This window comes from Oncorhynchus mykiss, chromosome 8 (assembly GCF_057628025.1).
Source record: "Oncorhynchus mykiss isolate SJ-2025 chromosome 8, ASM5762802v1, whole genome shotgun sequence".
In the NCBI taxonomy this organism is placed as follows: Eukaryota; Metazoa; Chordata; class Actinopteri; order Salmoniformes; family Salmonidae; genus Oncorhynchus; species Oncorhynchus mykiss.
The window spans coordinates 15,318,466-15,336,687 of NC_143029.1; the positions used below are offsets into that span (position 1 = coordinate 15,318,466).

Below are 18,222 nucleotides of genomic sequence, written 5' to 3' on the forward strand. Positions count from 1 at the left end.
TTGTCACCTGTTGAATCCACTTCAAAATCAGTGTAGATGAAAGGGAGGAGACAGTTTAAAGAAGGATTTTTAAACTTGAGACAATTGAGGCATGGATTGTGTGCGCGCGCCATTCAGGGGGTGAATGGGCAAGGAAAAAAATATTGAAGTGCTTTGAACAGGGTATGGTTTAGGTGCAAGGCACATCGGTTTGAGTGTATCAAGAATGGTCCCCCACCAATGTTCCCTATAAGCTGCATGCAGCTCCCTCAAGATGCTGCGCAGAATAAATATCAATATCAATGTTAACACCATTAACATTTCCCTTTACTGTGGGAATTGTGATCGAATCAATGCAACATATCGAAACAAAACGAACTACAGAAGAGTAACTGTTGTTGTAGGCAGAATGCATCTGAGTAGGATTCTATTGCATTGACATGAACGTCTCCGAGCGTACTATACACAGACCAGTGCGGCATAACCAATCAGAGCTGCACTATTTGCAATTAGACCATTGCCATAAATGGATATGTGCCATTCACTTTGAACTGGACTGTTTACAGCATGAGCGGTCATGAGTAGATTAGAGCTTGTTTTGAGATCAGAGCTGCATGTAGCCACTTGTGCACATTTGATCAAATCCTTTGCTAATTGAGTTATTAGCCCAGTTATAGATCATTTCTAAATCAGCAATAGGGGAGTGATTGCTTCCAGCTAGAGCACAAAACATGTACATTTCTAGACATCTTTGGGGGAAAAAAGTCAGGTTAAGAGATTTTTTTTGTCTTAAAGTGGCAGTGTTGTATTTTGAGACAGGCTTGAATAAGCTAAGTAGTCAATAGGCAGAGGGTAGCATCATTTGTCTGAATCTTATTAATATGGTATCGGAATAATAATAATACCATTTCATTTTGTAAAGTGGTTTCTTGTATCAGACAGCACATTGTCAGTCACCTTTTCCTACATTGAACACCACACATTGGCTGCTACTGTAGGCTGAATGTTATGTAATGCATTTTGGCCATTGTTTTTGATGGTAGGCCTGCATGATCAAATAGCCACAGTAGCCTACTTAACCACGGTCTGAAAATAACTTAAAGCGGGTACAGCATCAGTGGTCACAGTAAACGCTCACTCAGCAGACCTGAAATGGGGCCAACATTCCTGTTGAACACTTAAGACACCTTGTAGAGTTCATGCCTGGACAAATGGAGGCTGTCTGAGGGAAAAGGGGGCACAACTAAATATTAGGAAGGTGTTCCTAATGTTTTGTACACGCAACGTAATTAATATACACACACACACACCAAAATATAGATGCAACATGAAACAATTTCAACAATTTTACTGAATTACAGTTAATATAAAGGAAATCAGTCAGTTGAAATAAATTCATTAGACCCTCATCTGTGGATTTCCATCTGCTGGGGAGCCATGCTCAGCCAATCAGAATTAGTTTTTCAATCTTGGGAGCCAGGCCCACCCACAGGGGAGGCAGGACCAACCGCTCAACCACACGACACCATACACGTGGTCTGCAGTTGAGATGCCTGTAGGATGTAATTCTCTAAGACCACTTTGGAGGTGACTTATGGTACACCAATTGCACACTACTTCAAAACTTGAGACATCTGCAGCTTTGTGTTGTGTGATAAAACAACACATTTTAGAGTGGCCTTTAATTGTCCCCAGCACAAGGTGCACCTGTGTAATGATCACGCTGTTTAATCAGCTTCTTGATATGCCACACCTGTCAGGTGGATGGATTATCTTGACAAAGGAGAAATATTCACTAGCAGGGATGTAAACAAATTTGTACACAACATTTGAGACAACGAAGACTTTTGTGCGTATGGAACATTTCTGGGATCTTTTATTTCAGATCATAAAACATGGGATCAACACTTTACATGTTGTGTTTTATATTTTTGTTCAGTATTGTTAGCAATTGCCTTCAAACTGCACATAAAAGAGGATATCCATGAGTTCATCTGACTAGGGAAGTAGTTTAATGAGAAAGTCCTCCAATCCTGCATCACATGATACTCTGTGTATACAGCTGTGGGACCTACCTGACTGTATAGCTGCCATTCAACTGGGCTTGACTGCAACAAGTCATATAATAACTTTGACAACATGCAGAATACATGTACAGTACTGGAATGGTGGAACAATGTAACTATCTGATGCAGGCTAGATTACTCATAGCAAAACCAGACAGGATTAAAGGCTGCTTAGTCTAGTAATAATGTTTGAGTCCAAAATGGTACCCTATTTCCTTTATAGTGCACTACTTTTGACCACAGCACTATGGGCACAGGTTAAAATTAGTGCACTACAAAGGGAATAAGGTGCCATCTGGGATGCAACCAATGAATTCAAAACCACTCTGTTCTTCTCATTAACAATACAATAACAAAATTAAAGAAACATCAAACCTGACATCTATAAAATAAAAAGTGAAACAATTCAAGACATTAAAAAGCCTGTCTTGTAATAATCCCCACTGAATGAGAGAGAGAGCCAGAGACAGAAAGAGAGCGGGTGAGAGAATGGGCCAGGCTGGCAGTAATATGCATGTGTTGGTAAATGAGAGAGATTCTCTGGTGCCTGATCCGGTGCCTGATCCGCTGCCAGCCAAGACGCCACGTGTTTCAACTCCAAAAGTAAACAATGAAGAGTTTCAGCCACAGGCGCCGTCTCGCTCTCTAGCTCTCTCTCCTTCTCTGAGCATGTGAACTCACGTGACCCTACCATACTCACACACAGAGACAGCGAAAGTGAGAAAAAAAACTACTGCCCCACTGGTCTGTGGGAAACTAGGTCAGACTTAGGTCATGGTTGTTTATATATCAGACAGCCACTCCACACTCCTCCCCTATTCAGCTTCTCTAGGGGGAATCCCTTCCCCCGCAGCTTGATAGCCCTCTCTCTCCCACAGTCGAACTCGCACTCTGTATCTCTCCCTCACGTTCCCTCTACCCTGCTCCCTCTCTCTCTGACATCAGCCAACTCGCCTGGGGGGGGGGATCTCTCTCTGTGTGACAATCACCTGTCAGACAGAAATAGGCCCACGTGCAAGGAGGGAGCAGCCAGCCCAGGAAGAATGGAGATGGATAGATGAAAAGCTGGATGACTGTGGATATATGGACATGATCCTGCCTGGTCATGCCTGTTTATAATGGCTTTGTGTGGGTGTACATGTGTCAACCCCAGCAGGTAGCTCATACCTCTAGTCGACACACAAGTGATCCAAACCTTGCATAGCGTGCAGCTCAGCTAGGATAGCTACAGTCTCCAGTGTTTTACTCACCCGGCGAGGGTGGCTGGATCTTAGCCTGTTTCTTGGTTTCCCCCGGGATCTCCAGCGGCGGCTCCTCTCCCCGCTCCACCCTGCACTCATAGGCAAACAGGTACTGGATGTACTGCTTCTTCAGAGAGCTGGCAGAGCTGCTGGACGTGCCCACGTTGAGATGGGTGGACAGCTCCCTCCACTTCTTGCTCTTGTTCACCTGCAGGGGGAGGGGGGCATATGGCCGACAGGAGACTCCTGAGCAACCAGGGCTGAGTATGAAACCGTATATGATGGGGTAGAACTGGGACGGGATAGCCAGCAAGGGCCATAATGTAGTTCCTTTAATAGTACCACTGGGATTGGGTCAGGGAGCAGACCAGGGTCTAGATTTTGCCTTTGTCAATTTTGAATGTCATTTTGACATCCAGGATAGCAGCCGTGGTCAGGCAGCTTCCTCCAGGTCCCCTTTCATATTTTTATTGACAGGGAAGTATTAAGGTAGATAGGGAGACAGATGCGTGACCAGGGCTGTAGACCAAGTGGCAGAGACGGTATATGTGTTGCGAACACAGGAGTCACACAGGTCTCACCATGGCCAGGCACCCTCTCTCTCAAACACACAGGTCTCACAGACTCGCCAGGCCCCCTCTCGCTCAAACACACAGGTCTCACAGACTCACCATGGCCAGGCCCCCTCTAGCAAACACACAGGTCTCAGACTCACCATGGCCAGGCACCCTCTCTCTCAAACGCACAGGTCTCTCAGACTCACCATGGCCAGGCACCCTCTCTCTCAAACACACGGGTCTCACAGACTCACCATGGCCAGTCCTCCTATTTCTCGAACACACAGGTAGAGGCGGCACAGATCCAGGGGCTTCCTGCCCACGGCTGGCAGCATAGGTACAGGCGTGCCCCTCTCCTCCATGAAGGCCAGGTAACGGTCCACCCACACCTGCCTCTCGGGCTCTACGCCCATCTCGTACAGGATGCGAATCTTCTCATTGGTCATGGTGGCCGGGCTGGTCTTCTAAAGGTGCGGGGCATAGAGTAGAGGGGGAAGGGTCAGTCAGGGCTACTGCTGTTGTCATTGCTTATGGAGCACGGTCACGAGGGTCATGTAGACAGAAACATGTTCAACATCCAACTGTAGATTATTATATGACTTGTTGCATTCAAGCCCAGTTGAATGGCAGCAATACAGTCAGGTAGGTCCCACAGCGGTCTACACAGAGTGCCATGTGATGCAGGATTGGAGGACTTTCATTAAACTGATACTACAGGATTTTTGCATTGAAACCCGGTATCTACTTCCCTAGAAGCAGATGAACTCAAGGATACCATCTTTTATGTGCAGTTTGAAGGAATGTGCTAACACTGAACAAAAACATCAAAACGCAACATGTAAAGTGTTGGTCCCAGGTTTCATGAGCTGAAATAAAAGATGCCAGAGATGTTCCATACGCATAAAATGCTTCTCTCAGATGTTGGGAACAAATTGGTTTCCATCCCTGCTAGTGAATATTTCTCCTTTGCTAAGATAATTCATCCACTTGACAGGTGTGGCATATCAAGAAGCTGATTAAACAGCATAATCATTACACAGGTGCACCTTGCGATGGGGACAATAAAAGACCACTAAAATATGCAGTTTTGTCACAACACAATGCCACAGATGTCTCAAGCTGAGGGAGTGTGCAATTGGCATGCTGACTGCATGAATGTCCACCAGAGCTGTTGCCAGAGAATTTAATGTTCATTTCTCTACAATAAGCCACCTCCAACGTCGTTTTAGAGAATTTAGCGTACGTCTAACTGCAGACCACGTGTATGGCGTCGAAAGGGCGAGCGGTTTGCTGATGTCAACGTGGTGAACAGAGTGCCCCATGGTGGCAGTGGGGTTATGGTATGGGCCGACCACGGACAACGAATACAATTGCATTTTATCGATGGCAATTTTAAAAACAAAATTGTTGCATCTTGCGTTTATATTTTTGTTCAGTATAGTGTTAGTGCAATAACGAAGTCTACGTAACTGCTAGCATGCAGTCGAGTCATTGCGCTAACGCTAGTTAGCATTGGCTCGCGAAACTACCTCTAACTTCCTTCATACTGGACACAGAGACATAAAATGGTATCCATGAGTTCATCTGACTCAGGGGAAGTAGATAAAGGGCTTCATTGCCAAAATCCTGAAGTACCCCTTTAACATACTCAGTCATCAATAACAATCAATCCAAACAGAGAAGCGTTTGAGCCATTGTGGTGCAGCAGGACTGCCAGGTTACCGGCACCGTATGGGAGAGAGATAGGAGAAAACAGTGTAAGAATGGAAAATTATTGGTCCAATTGTATACATGCCTTAATGAGAACGTCTCTGTCACAAACATCACCACAATCATGTTTCAAACATCAAAAACAAAGACACTGGAATATAAAAACGACAAGCTGTACAAAACTAAGCAAAAAAGGAAATGTATAACCAATCCAACAAATGAAAAAAGGAACAGAAGGGAAAGTAGTTGTTGCGGCACTTATAGGGCTGGTGGGCGTGATGTCATCCACCCCATGACAAGAGGACAGACTAGCAGGGGGACAGGGGGCTGGGACATACAGGGCAGATACATACTTATAGGGCTGGTGGGCGTGATGTCATCCACCCCATGACAAGAGGACAGACTAGCAGGGGGACAGGGGGCTGGGACATACAGGGCAGATACATACTTATAGGGCTGGTGGGCGTGATGTCATCCACCCCATGACAAGAGGACAGACTAGCAGGGGGACAGGGGGCTGGGACATACAGGGCAGATACAGCTCCTCTCAGTGTGACGAGAAATAGATGAGCGTACACACTCATACACGCGTCAACACACAACAGGGCCACGTGATGAGATGGCAGACTGACTTTATCCTTTTCCCTCGCTCTCTCCAAAACATAGTCACACACCCATGCAGAAAGCACACAAACAGCAAAACCTGTCCTCAAAGACATCCTGGGAGAGTAAGAACTCTGCTGTCTGCAGCCAATGGCCCACTCTCAGTCACACACTTGGTACAGCTCTGTTCAGAACTCACCTTGAGGCTTTAAGGCAAAGCATGGTGAGAGGAGCCATACAGACAGATTGAGCAACGGCATTCTAGGGCAGTCTGCCAAACAGGTGTATGGGAGGAGCTTCAGCAGCAAAGGCCACAGCCATTATTACTAGTCCTCAAGTTGTCATGAGTGGAAACATGAATCCACGCTAGCTACTGCTGTTGCCATGACAGCAGAAATGCACAAAGCAGTCAAATGTATGAGGAGTGATCATTAAGTAGACACAGAGCAGATATAATAGTGGTTCCTCTCAGATCAGTTGGGCTGACAGTCTTCAGTTTGTGATCAAGAGGATGTTCTCACAGCCGGTAATGAGGTGAAGAGACAAATGAACGCAGAGGGAGAAAAGCTGTTCACTTTCACACAACTCTCAGTCTGGAACCAACCACACAGAGGCGTGCAGAACCAAACCAAGCGAGGGGGAACTTGAAACACGAGGGAGGGAGGGAAAACAAGAGGAAAATAGAAAAAACCCAAACTCTGACAAGAGAAATAGGAGTTCATGAGAGCACAGTGAACAGTAACAAGTTCTTTGCAGTCGAAGGGAGACGGTTATTTTAGCGTGTCTGTCTGTGTCTATCACACATCCAAATCAGTCAAGAGACAGGCAGGCAGACAGAGACATGAGTGGGGTAATAATGATCAACAACTTGCTGAAAAGAGAGTAGGTCTTTTTACCATAAAATAGCACTGCTATAAAGAGGCATTTATTTTGGAACCGTCTCCCAGTAGTAACAGAAGGTAAATAGAGAGATAGAGAAAGCGACGTCTTCCTTTAGAAAATCCTCACAATGATGCCAAACACAGGATGTTTTTCTCAATTCTCTGCATTCCTTTTTGTCTGCTGCCTCATTAGATGCTGTGTTTGCTGAGCTTTGCCACATTCAGGTTCCTCTTCCATACACACGTGTTATTAGGACATGCTTTGAGAGGTACTGACGAGGGGCCTGTTAGAACTGTAACTCCTACCTTGGGTTTAGGTGGGGGCTCGGCGGCAGGACCAGGAGTATTGCTCTCCCTGTACTGCTCTGGAGGTCTCGGTTTGGGGTCAGTGGGACACACCATCCCCTCTCCTCCCATAAGCATGGGCCCTGTGGAGGAAGGGTGGAAAAAGTTCAGCCTCTTGTTCACTGTTATACTGGGGCTTGTGACTGTCTGGTATACATGGACAGTGTGCGGAGTAGGTAGATACCGGAGGGTGCGTTGTAGGGAGGTTGGGGCCCCTGTGGGGTCATCCTCCCAGAGGTGTTGGCCCCTGGCTGCTGGCTGTAGGGGCCACCAGGGCTGGAGGCCATCCCTCTGGGGCTCATGCCTGGATGGTGAGGCATGGGGGTCATTCCCTGCCTGAAAACCAAAGAACAAGAGATTGGGTTAGTCATTTACCATCACCGTAATACACAACGTTATTACCAAAGGCTTTATATTCATACAGTACATTTAACTATTAGTGGAGGCTGGTGAGGGGAGGACAGACTCATAAATGGCTGGAATGGAATTGAACCTCAAACACAGGGAAACCATTTTGACCTGACGGACAGATGGAGGTGTAGATAGATTTTAGTTGAGTGAGACAATATGAATAATGCATGTTGGTCATCAAAAGCAGTGCATCAGCAGCTTTTCTCAACTCCAAAACACACAACACAAGGACAGAGAAGAAACGTTGAAGACGTTTTAAACCCTGTGGGAAATAATACCCACATCAAAGGGCTGGGGAGCCGAGTGAAAAGTGCTCTTTTCCAACCCCCAGCCAGACTTCCTGGGCGCTGAACAGCACACTGAGGGTGCGTCCTAATAATATCCCCTTCCTTCCAACGTATGCACTTGTTCACTTCACTTATTTGGTGGTGGAGAAAGAAATCAAGCCCTGACATTTAGGCTGCTCTATTTAACCTGGTAATGGACCCAGTGAGGAGAAAGACGAGGTGAAGACTCAGTGGTTTGGTGATTTGGCAACTAGGCTATTTGCCCCACAGGCAGCCAGCCAGCCACACTTGATTCCTCCCTCTTAATTTCCCCTCTAAGGGAAATGTAATGAGGACATGTCCCTCACCTCTAATGGAGTTACATTCCCAACCAGTTAACCATTGTGTGTGTCCCAAACAGCACCCTATTCCCTATATTTAGCACTACTTTTGACCAGGGACCATAGGGCATTGGTAAGAAGTAGTGCAGTAAGTAGGGAATAGGTGGGCATAGTGGGATGCAACCATAGTCTTCTCCCAGCCCCAAACTAAAGTCTGTTCCCCCTGGAAAGATGACACTATGTATTGGTCATTGAGAGGCTTTCAAACCACCGATCGGACATATTGCCAGTCGCCAGTAAGAGCAGTCTTCCATAGGAATTTCAATTAAACCTTAAGGACAAAATTACATGCATTTAATTATTTGTTTGTTGTAGTGGGGACAGTGACATTAGTAATGTCTAAAAATGATACTAAGTAAAATATTTGTATATATTTTTTGTTTATATCACATATAATTTAAAAGTATGCATTAAGGTGTCCATTATAATAATTGTATGTAGACGTTAATAAAAGCATTTCTATAGGTTCTAAAATATTTGTTACAATGGAGGAGAGCCAAGATGGAGGCACAGTGGCTTCAACACCATGCCCCCTCAGTCATCTAGTGCCTTTGGAAATGATTCAGACCCCTTGACTTTTTCCACATTGTTATTTTATTCTAAAATGGATTAAATAAAACAATTTCCTCAGCAATCTACACAATATACCCCATAATGACAAAGCGAAGAGAGGGTTTTTGAAAGTTTTGCAAATGTATAAAAACAGAAATACCTTATTTCCATAAGTATTCAGACCCTTTGCTATGAGACTTGAAAAAAATGAGCTCAGCTGCATCTTGTTTCCATTGATCATCCTTGAGATGTTTCTACAACTTGACTGGAGTTCACCTGTGGTAAATTAAATTGACTGGACATGTTTGGAAAGGCACACACCTGTCTATGTAAGGCCCCACAGTTGACAGTGAAAGTCAGAGCAAAAACCAAGTCATGAGGTTGAAGGAATTGTCTGTAGAGTTCCGAGACAGGATTGTGTCGAGGCACAGATCTGGGGAATGGAACCAAAACATTTCTGCAACACTGAAGGTTCCCAATAACACAGTGGCCTCCATCATTCTTAAATGGAAGAAGTTTGGAACCACCAAGACTTCTCTTAGAGCTGGCCACCATGCCAAACTGAGCAATCGGGGGAGAAGGGCCTTGGTCAGGGAGGTGACCCAAGAACCCGATGGTCACTCTGACAGCGTTTTAGAGTTCCTCTGTGGAGATGGGACAACCTTCCAGAAGGACAACCATCTCCACAGCACTCAACCAATTAGGTGTTTATGGTAGAGTGGCCAGACAAAAGCGCCTCCTCAGTAAAAGGAACATGAAGTTTGCCAAAAGGCACCTAAAGACTCTCAGACCACGAGAAACAAGATTCTCTGGTCTGATGAAACCAAGATTGAAATGTTTGGTCTGAATGCCAAGAGTCACGTCTGGAGGAAACCTGGCACCATCCCTTCAGCGGCAGGGAGACTAGTCAGGATCGAGGCAAAGATCAACAGAGCAAAGTACAGAGATTAAAACCTGCTCCAGAGCGCTCAGGGCCTCAGACTGGGGAAAAGGTTCACCTTCCAACAGTACAATGACCCTAAGCACACAGCCAAGACAACGCAGAAGTGCCTTCAGAATAAGACTCTGCATGTCCTTGAGTGGCCCAGCCAGAGCCCGGACTTGAACATCTCTGGAGAAACCAGAAAATAGCTGTGCAGCAACGCTCCCCCATCCAACCTGACAGAGCTTGAGAGGATCTGCAGAGAAGAATGGGAGAAACTCTTTAAACACAGGTGTGTCAAGCTTGTAGCATCATACCCAAGAAGACTCGAAGCTGTAAATCGCTGCCAAAGGTTCAATTGCCACTGGCCAAAACACACACAAATACCCCATGATGTCAAAGTGGAATTATATTAAGAGTTATTAACTAATTTATTAAAAATGAAAAGCTGAAATGTCTTAAGTCACTAAGTATTCAACCCCTTTGTTATGACTAGCCTAAATAAGTTCAGGAGTAAAAACATACTTAACTTCTCTAGGGTAGGGGGAATTTTGGATGAAAAGCGTGCCCAAATTAAACTGCCTGCTACTCAGCCATAAAAGCTAGAATATGCATATAATTAGTAGATTTGGATAGAAAACACTGAAGTGTCTAAAACTGTTTGAATGATGTCTGAGTATAACTGAACTCATATGGCAGACAAAACCCCCGGGAAAAAATCCAATCAGGAAGTGGGAAATCTGAGGTTTGTAGTTTTTCAACTCTTGGCCGATCGAATACACAGTGTCTATGGGGTCATATTGCACTTCCTAATGCTTCCACTAGATGTCAACAGTTTGATGCTTCTACTGTGAAGGAGGGGGGAATGAGAGCTGAATGAGTCAGAGGTCTGCCAGAGAGGCACGAGCTGGCCAGGCTCGTTCACGTGAGTTAGCTTGCGTTCCATTGCATTTCTACAAAGGAATTCTCCGGTTGGAACATTATTGAAGATTTATGTTAAAAACATCCTAAAGATTGATTCTATACATCGTTTGACAGGTTTCTACGGACTGTAACGGAACTTTTTGACTTGTTGTCTGCTCCTAGTGATCGCGCTTTATGAATTTGAAATACTGGGCTAAACGTGCGAACAAAAAGGAGGTATTTGGACATAAGTGATGGACTTTATCGAACAAAACAAACATTTATTGTGGAACTGGGATTCCTGGGAGTGCATTCTGGTGAAGATCATCAAAGGTAAGTGAATATTTATAATGCTATTTCAGACTTCTGTTGACTCCAACATGGCGGATATCTGTTTGGCTTGATTTGTTGTCTGAGCGCTGTACTCAAGATTATTGCATGGTTTGCTTTTTCCGTAAAAGTTTTTTTGAAATCTGACACAGCGGTTGCAATAAGGAGAAGTGGATCTAAAATTCCATGCATAACAGTTGTATCTTTTAGCAATGTTTATTGTGAGTATTTCTGTAAATTGATGTGGCTCTACAAAATCACCGGATGTTTTGGAACTACTGAACATAATGCGCCAATGTAAACTCAGATTTTTGGATATAAATAACTTTACCAAACAAAACATACATGTATTGTTAAGTTCTACTATGAATGTCATCTGATGAAGATCAAAGGTTAGTGATTAATTTTCATCTCTATTTCTGCTTTTTGTGACTCCTCTCTTTGGCTGGAAAAATGGCTGTTTATCTGTGACTTGGCTCTGACCTAACATAATCGTTTGGTATGCTTTCGTCGTAAAGCCTTTATGAAATCGGACACTGTGGCTGGATTTACAACAAGTGTATCTATAAAATGGTGTAACATACTTGCATGTTTGAGGAATTTGAATTATGGGATTTCTGTTTTGAATTTGGCGCCCTGCAGTTTCACTGGCTGTTGACGAGGTGGGACGCCCACGTACCCTAGAGAGGTTAACAAGTCACATAAATTGCATGGACTCACTGTGTGCAATAGTGTTTAACATGATTTTTGAATGACTACCCCATCTCTGTACCCCACACAAGTATCTGTCAGGTCCCTCAGTTAAGCAGTGAATTTCAAGAACAGATTAACCCACAAAGACCAGGGAGATTTTCCAATACCTCACAAAAGGCACCTATTGGTAGACGGGTAAAAAAAAGAAGCAGACATTGAATATATTTTTGAGCATGGCGAAGTTATTAATGACACTTTAGATGGTGTATCAATACACCCAGTCACTACAAAGATACAGGCGTCCTTCCTAACCCGCTTGCCGGAGAGGAAGGAAACCGCTCAGGGATTTTACCATGAGGCCAATGGTGATTTTAAAGCAGTTACAGAGTTTAATGATTGTGATGGGAGAAAACTGAGGATGGAGCAACATTTTAGTTACTCCCCAATACGAACCTTATTGACAGAGTGAAAAAAAAGGAAGCCTGTACAGAATGCGCATTGTTTTCAGGATAAAAAAGAAAAGCAATGGCGCTAAGCACAGGCAAAATCCTATAGGAAAACCTGGTTCAGTCTGCTTTCCAACAGACATTAATTCACCTTTCAGCAGTAACCTTTCAACAGTAACCTAAAACACAAGGCCTAATCTACACTGGAGTTGCTTACCAAGAAGACAGTGAATGTTCTTGAGTGGCCTAGTTACAGTTTTGACATACACTACCATTCAAAAGTTTGCGGTCACTTAGAAATGTCCTTGTTTTCCATGAAAACATACATGAAATGAGTTGCAAAATGAATAGGAAATAGTCAAGACGCTGACAAGGTTATACATTTTTAATTGAAATAGTAAATTGTGTCCTTCAAACTTTGCTTTGATCAAAGAATCCTCCATTTGCAGCAATTACAGCCTTGCAGACCTTTGGCATTCTAGTTGTCAATATGTTGAGGTATTCCGAAGAGATTTCACCCCATGCTTCCTGAAGCACCTCCCACAAGTTGGATTGGCATGATAGGCACTTTTTACGTGCCATACGGTCAAGCTGCTCCCATAACAGCTCAATAGGGTTGAGATCCGGTGACTGTGCTGGCCACTCCATTATAGACAGAATACCAGCTGACTGCTTCTTCCCTAAATAATTATTGCATAGTTTGGAGCTGTGCTTTGGGTCATTGCCCTGTTGTAGGAGGAAATTGGCTCCAATGAAGCCCCGTCCACAGGGTATGGCACGACGTTGCAAAATGGAGTGATAGCCTTCCTACTTTAAGATCCCTTTTACCCTGTACAAATCTCCCTCTTTACCACCACCAAAGCACCCCCAGAACACCACATTGCCTCCACCATGCTTGACAGATGGTTCACTCCTCCAGCATCTTTTCATTTTCCCTGCATCTCACTAATGTTCTTCTTTGTGATCCGAACACCTCAAACTTAGATTTGTCTGTCCATAACACTTATTTTCCAATATTCCTCTGTCCAGTGTGTGTTATTTTACCCTTCTTAATATTTTATTTTTATTGGCCAGTCTGAGATTTGGCTTTTTCTTTGCAACTCTGCCTAGAAGGCCAGCATCCCGGAGTCACATCTTCACTGTTGATGTTGAGACTAGTGTTTTGCAGGTACTATTTAATGAAGCTGCCAGTTGAGGACTTGTGATGGGTCTTTTTCTCTAGACACGAATGCACTTGTCCTCTTGCTCAGTTGGGCACCGGGGCCTCCCACTCTTTCAATTCTGGTTAGAGTCAGTTTGCATTGTTCTGTGAAGGGAGTAGTACAGAGCGTTGTACGAGATCTTCAGTTTCTTTGCAATTTCTTGCATGGAATAGCCTTCATTTCTCAGAACAAGTATAGACTGATGAGTTTCAGAAGAAAGTTTTGTTTCTTGATATTTTGAGCCTGTAATTGAACCCAAAAATGCTGATGCTCCAGATATCAACTAGTCTAAAGAAGGCCAGTTTTCAGCTGTGCTAACATAATTGCAAAATCAATTAGCCTTTTAAAATGATAAACTTGGATTAGCTAACACAATGTGCCATTGGAACACATAATTGATGGTTGCTGCTCATAGGCCTCTGTAGATATTCCATATTTTATTTTATTTTAAATAATCTGCTGTTTAAATAATCTGTAGTTTCCAGCTACAATAGTAATTTACAACATTAACCTCTTGGTGTTAGGGGGCAGTATTTTACTTTTTGGAAAAAAAACTTTCCCGTTTTAAACGGGATATTTTGTCAGGAAAAGATGCTAGAATATGCATATAATTGACAGCTTTCGATAGAAAACACTAACGTTTCCAAAACTGTAAAGATATTGTCTGTGAGTATAACAGAACTGATGTTGCAGGCGAAAGCCTGAGAAAAATCCAATCTGGAAGTGCCCCAGGTTTTGAAAGCGCTGCGTTCTAATGACTCCCTATATGGCTGGGAATGTACCATCAACGAGCTTACGCTTTCTACGTGTTCCCCAAGGTGTCTACAGCATTGTGACATAGTTTTACGCATTTCTGTTGAAGAACAGCCGTATGGGGGCACATTGCGTAAGTGGTCACATGGTGGCTCCGAGAGAGATTCTCGCGTAAAGTGCAGAGGTAGCCATTACTCCAATCAGTCCTAGAGAAAAAGGAATTGTCGCCTACAAAAATAATATTTTGGGAAAAAATGAACTTTGGCTGTCTACCTGGGAGTCTCATGAGTGAAAACATCCGAAGTTCATCAAAAGTAAACAATTTAATTTGATTGCTTTTCTGATTTCCGTGACAAGTTTGCCTGCTACTAGCAAGGCATAATGCTATGCTAGGCTATGATAAACTTACACAAATGCTTGTCTAGCGTTGGCTGTAAAGCATATTTTGAAAATCTGAGATGACAGGGTGATTAACAAAAGGCTAAGCTGTGTTCCAATATATTTCACTTGTGATTTTCATGAATAGGAATATTTTCTAGGAAGATTTATGTCCGTTGCGTTATGCTAATTAGTGTCAGATGATGATAACGGTCCCGTTCACGGGCTGGGCGTCACTACAGGTTAACAATGCCTACACTGTATTTCTGATCAATTTGATGCTATTTAAATAGACAGAAAATGATATTTTCTTTAAAATAAGGACATTTAAGAGACCCCAAACTTTTGAATGGTAGTGTAAATCTGCTTGAAAATGTTTGTCTAGCAACAATCAACAACCAATTTGACAGAGCTTCAAGAGTTTTGAAAAGAATAATGGCAAATATTGTACAATCCAGGTGTGTAAAGTTCTTACCCAGAAAGACTCAAAGCTGTAATCACTGCCAAAGGTGATTCTAACACGTATTGACTCAGTGGTGTGAATACTTAAGTAAATGTGATGTAACATTTACAAAAACATGTTTTCACATTGGTCACATTGGCCTTACGCATTGTGTGTAGATGGGTGAGGTTATTTTTTTCATCCATTTTGAATTCAGGATGTAACAACTAAATGTGGAATAAGTCAAGGGGTATGATTACTTTCTGAAGGCTCTGTATATAAATCATTGGTTGTGACCAGTGGAGAGGTACATCTCCTGTGCAGCCCAGTGCTCGGTTAGTGCTGCGACCAGCAGTGTACAGAGTATGTATTACAGACTGCAGATGTGACACCTACCCATACCGGTCAGCCTGCTGCATCATGGGGTGGCTCTGAGCACTGCTGACCTGGGTGTGGTGGGGGGGACGGGGGGAAGGAGAGTGATGGGGGTGAGGGGAGGGAGAGTGATGGGGAGAGAGGCGAGGGCACGCCCCAGGACAACTCAGGCCGGGGTAGGCAGGGGAGCGCGCGTAGGGAGGCCTGACGTGAGGGAGGAGAGAGAAGAAGTCCCTTTGGTTTCCAAACTCACACAGACACATGAGGACAAACTAACTGCATTTACTACACACCTCATAACCTTAGTGTGTGGATGATGACTGAATGAGGATATGTGGGGTGTGGAGTAGTGAATGTGTAGAACTTATACACAAGAATGACCCGTGGTGTTGCATCCCAAAATGGCACCTATTCCCTACATTCTAGCGAACTCCTTTTGACCAGAGCCCTATGGAATTCCCAATGGGCTCTGGTCAAAAAGTAGTGCACTATATCGGGGTAGGGTACCATTTAGAACGGGTACTATATCCCTTCTGTGGCCCCTGTCCTGACTCACCTGCCCTGTGCAGAAGGGTTGGGACCAGCGATGGGCCCCTGCATGGCGTTGGTTCCCGGACCCAGACCTGCCTCCTGGTTAACACTGGGCAGGGGTGGTCTCATGCCCTGGCCCTGTCCGGCAGGCTGCGGCATGCTGGGAGAGGTGGGGGCCATGGTGTTGGTATTGGCACCGAGGTGGGGTCGCCCACTGGCCCCCGGGCCCAGGCCTCGCCCGGCGGGCATGGAGCCACAGGGCTGCCCAGGGCCCTGGCCGTGCATGGGGCTATTGGCGTTCATGCCCAGACTGTTGCTCATGCCAGGGCCGGGGCCGCTGTAGTTGGCACTGGGGGTCCCGCCGTAGTTAGGGGGTCTGGGGTAGTTACCTGGAGAGACAGAGAATAGGATCATCAGGTTGGCCATGTTATGTTCATCAGAACCTAAGAACATTGGAATTGGCTTTATTCATAGATTCTTCATTCACTAATCCATGTTATTTCTTTCAAAAAGGACAGGCTCTGCTCAAAAGAAGTGCACTACGTAGGGAATATGGTTCTATTTGGGACACACAGCCTGTGTGATTTGAACAGAGCATTGCCTCATGTTCCTCTGTTTCAGATTCTGTACTCCAGCCAGACCAATTCTTTCATAGGGTATTTCACAAGAGAGAAAAAAAGCGCACACACACTTTTGATGTCATGTGAGACTTCCAAAAATACCTTAACTCGGCCGTGGCGTTTCAGGGAGAGCTGCTATTTTGGCTCTTCCTGGAGTTATTCTGGTTCCATCCCTATAATGAGCTTTGCTCACAGGCAAAGGAGAGGAGAAGGGGATGGGGGGGGGGTTCTGGGACTCTGCCAATTATATGGAAATTCACTGGCAGCATCAGCTTCTCTGTAGTCATGTTAATCCTAGAATTCCCCTCGGGAACACAGGGCTGTGACATGGATCAGACAAGGTCATCCTCCCCGAGTGACCACAGAAACAGTTAGCTTCCCAAACAGCACCCTATTCCCTATTTGGTGCACTATTTTGACCAGGGCCCAATAGACACACATTTGGGATGCAGAACCAGTCCTGTCTGTTCACACTGATCAACTGTACTGCTCTGTGCTGGTGCTTTTAGTTAGTGAAGGGGGCTTCTATTTTAGGCTTTCTGTAGGAGTGAGACGTTTGTATTGAGTTATGTGAATTAGTGCTTGACTGGATGAAAGCGTGCAGCATTCATCAATCTACTCTGTTTCAGCGAAGGATGGAAACCGACCCATGGACGTCGTGAGCGCTCATCTGGAACAGGGCTCACACAAATTGGGTCATTACGGTAATCCATCTCGTGTTGTAGCATGCCTTGATGAATGCGTGACCAATGTGTGTGCATTTTCATAGCTCAGGTCTCTGCCCCCACCCGCTCTCCCTGCTCCAGATCCCTGATTAATAGTCCCTGCTGTGTGTGCCTGGTGTCTGGCTCTGGACACCACACTACAAAGACCTGGGTTCAAATACTAGGTGGGCGGGTTTGGCGTTTTGGGAAACTTCTATTGGTTCCATTGCGACACGCATCAGAGGGAAATTATTTCAAATAGTACTTAAAACCAGGTGTGCTGGATAGCACAACCAGCCACATAAAAAGAGATGGAACAAGTCTCCTCCTCTACCCCAGACGGGTGTGTGAGTGAGAGAGAGAAAGTGAGAGATGCAAAGTAGGCTACAGTATATGCAAAGCATAGCATGGAACACTTGGGAGGTAGATTGGAGATTTACTGAGCTGTGGAAAAAACCCTGCTCTCTCCAACCCTGTAGAAATGTATGTTGGGCCATAGAATATAGTCATAGGATTGCCACCATTCCACTAGCCTCCTGCTACAGGGGAGAGAGTTCTGATGTGAAAAGGCCAGTGTGAATTAACAGGCTGTATGGGCACCAGCATCATCATCAGCCACGAGCATGGAGGATGTGTTACCTTGGAGGAATATTATCATTATCAGCATGGAGGATGTGTTACCTTGGAGGAATATTATCATTATCAGCATGGAGGATGTTACCTTGGAGGAATAGTATCATTATCAGCATGGAGGATGTGTTACCTTGGAGGAATATTATCATCATCAGCATGGAGGACGTTACCTTGGAGGAATAGTATCATTATCAGCATGGAGGATGTGTTACCTTGGAGGAATATTATCATCATCAGCATGGAGGATGTGTTACCTTGGAGGAATATTACCATTATCA

The 18,222-nt window shown here is 44.5% G+C and overlaps 1 protein-coding gene across 10 annotated transcripts in view; it reads right to left on the bottom strand.

Annotated features, from left to right (window-relative positions):
* Nucleotides 1-18,222, bottom strand: part of LOC110529452 (AT-rich interactive domain-containing protein 1B) — a 98,716-nt gene that overhangs the window by 16,186 nt on the left and 64,308 nt on the right. For 5 of the 10 annotated variants that reach the window (XM_021611627.3, XM_090242629.1, XM_036984835.2 and 2 more), the window contains 6 exons: nucleotides 16,013-16,376; nucleotides 15,478-15,660; nucleotides 7,567-7,718; nucleotides 7,344-7,465; nucleotides 4,098-4,307; nucleotides 3,296-3,494 (listed from right to left, as the gene is read on the bottom strand). In XM_021611627.3, the coding sequence (XP_021467302.3) occupies nucleotides 3,296-3,494; nucleotides 4,098-4,307; nucleotides 7,344-7,465; nucleotides 7,567-7,718; nucleotides 15,478-15,660; nucleotides 16,013-16,376 (1,230 nt within the window). The remainder of the gene's footprint in view (nucleotides 1-3,295; nucleotides 3,495-4,097; nucleotides 4,308-7,343; nucleotides 7,466-7,566; nucleotides 7,719-15,477; nucleotides 15,661-16,012; nucleotides 16,377-18,222) is intronic. The other 5 variants (XM_090242632.1, XM_090242630.1, XM_090242631.1 and 2 more) reach the window with 1 other exon arrangement.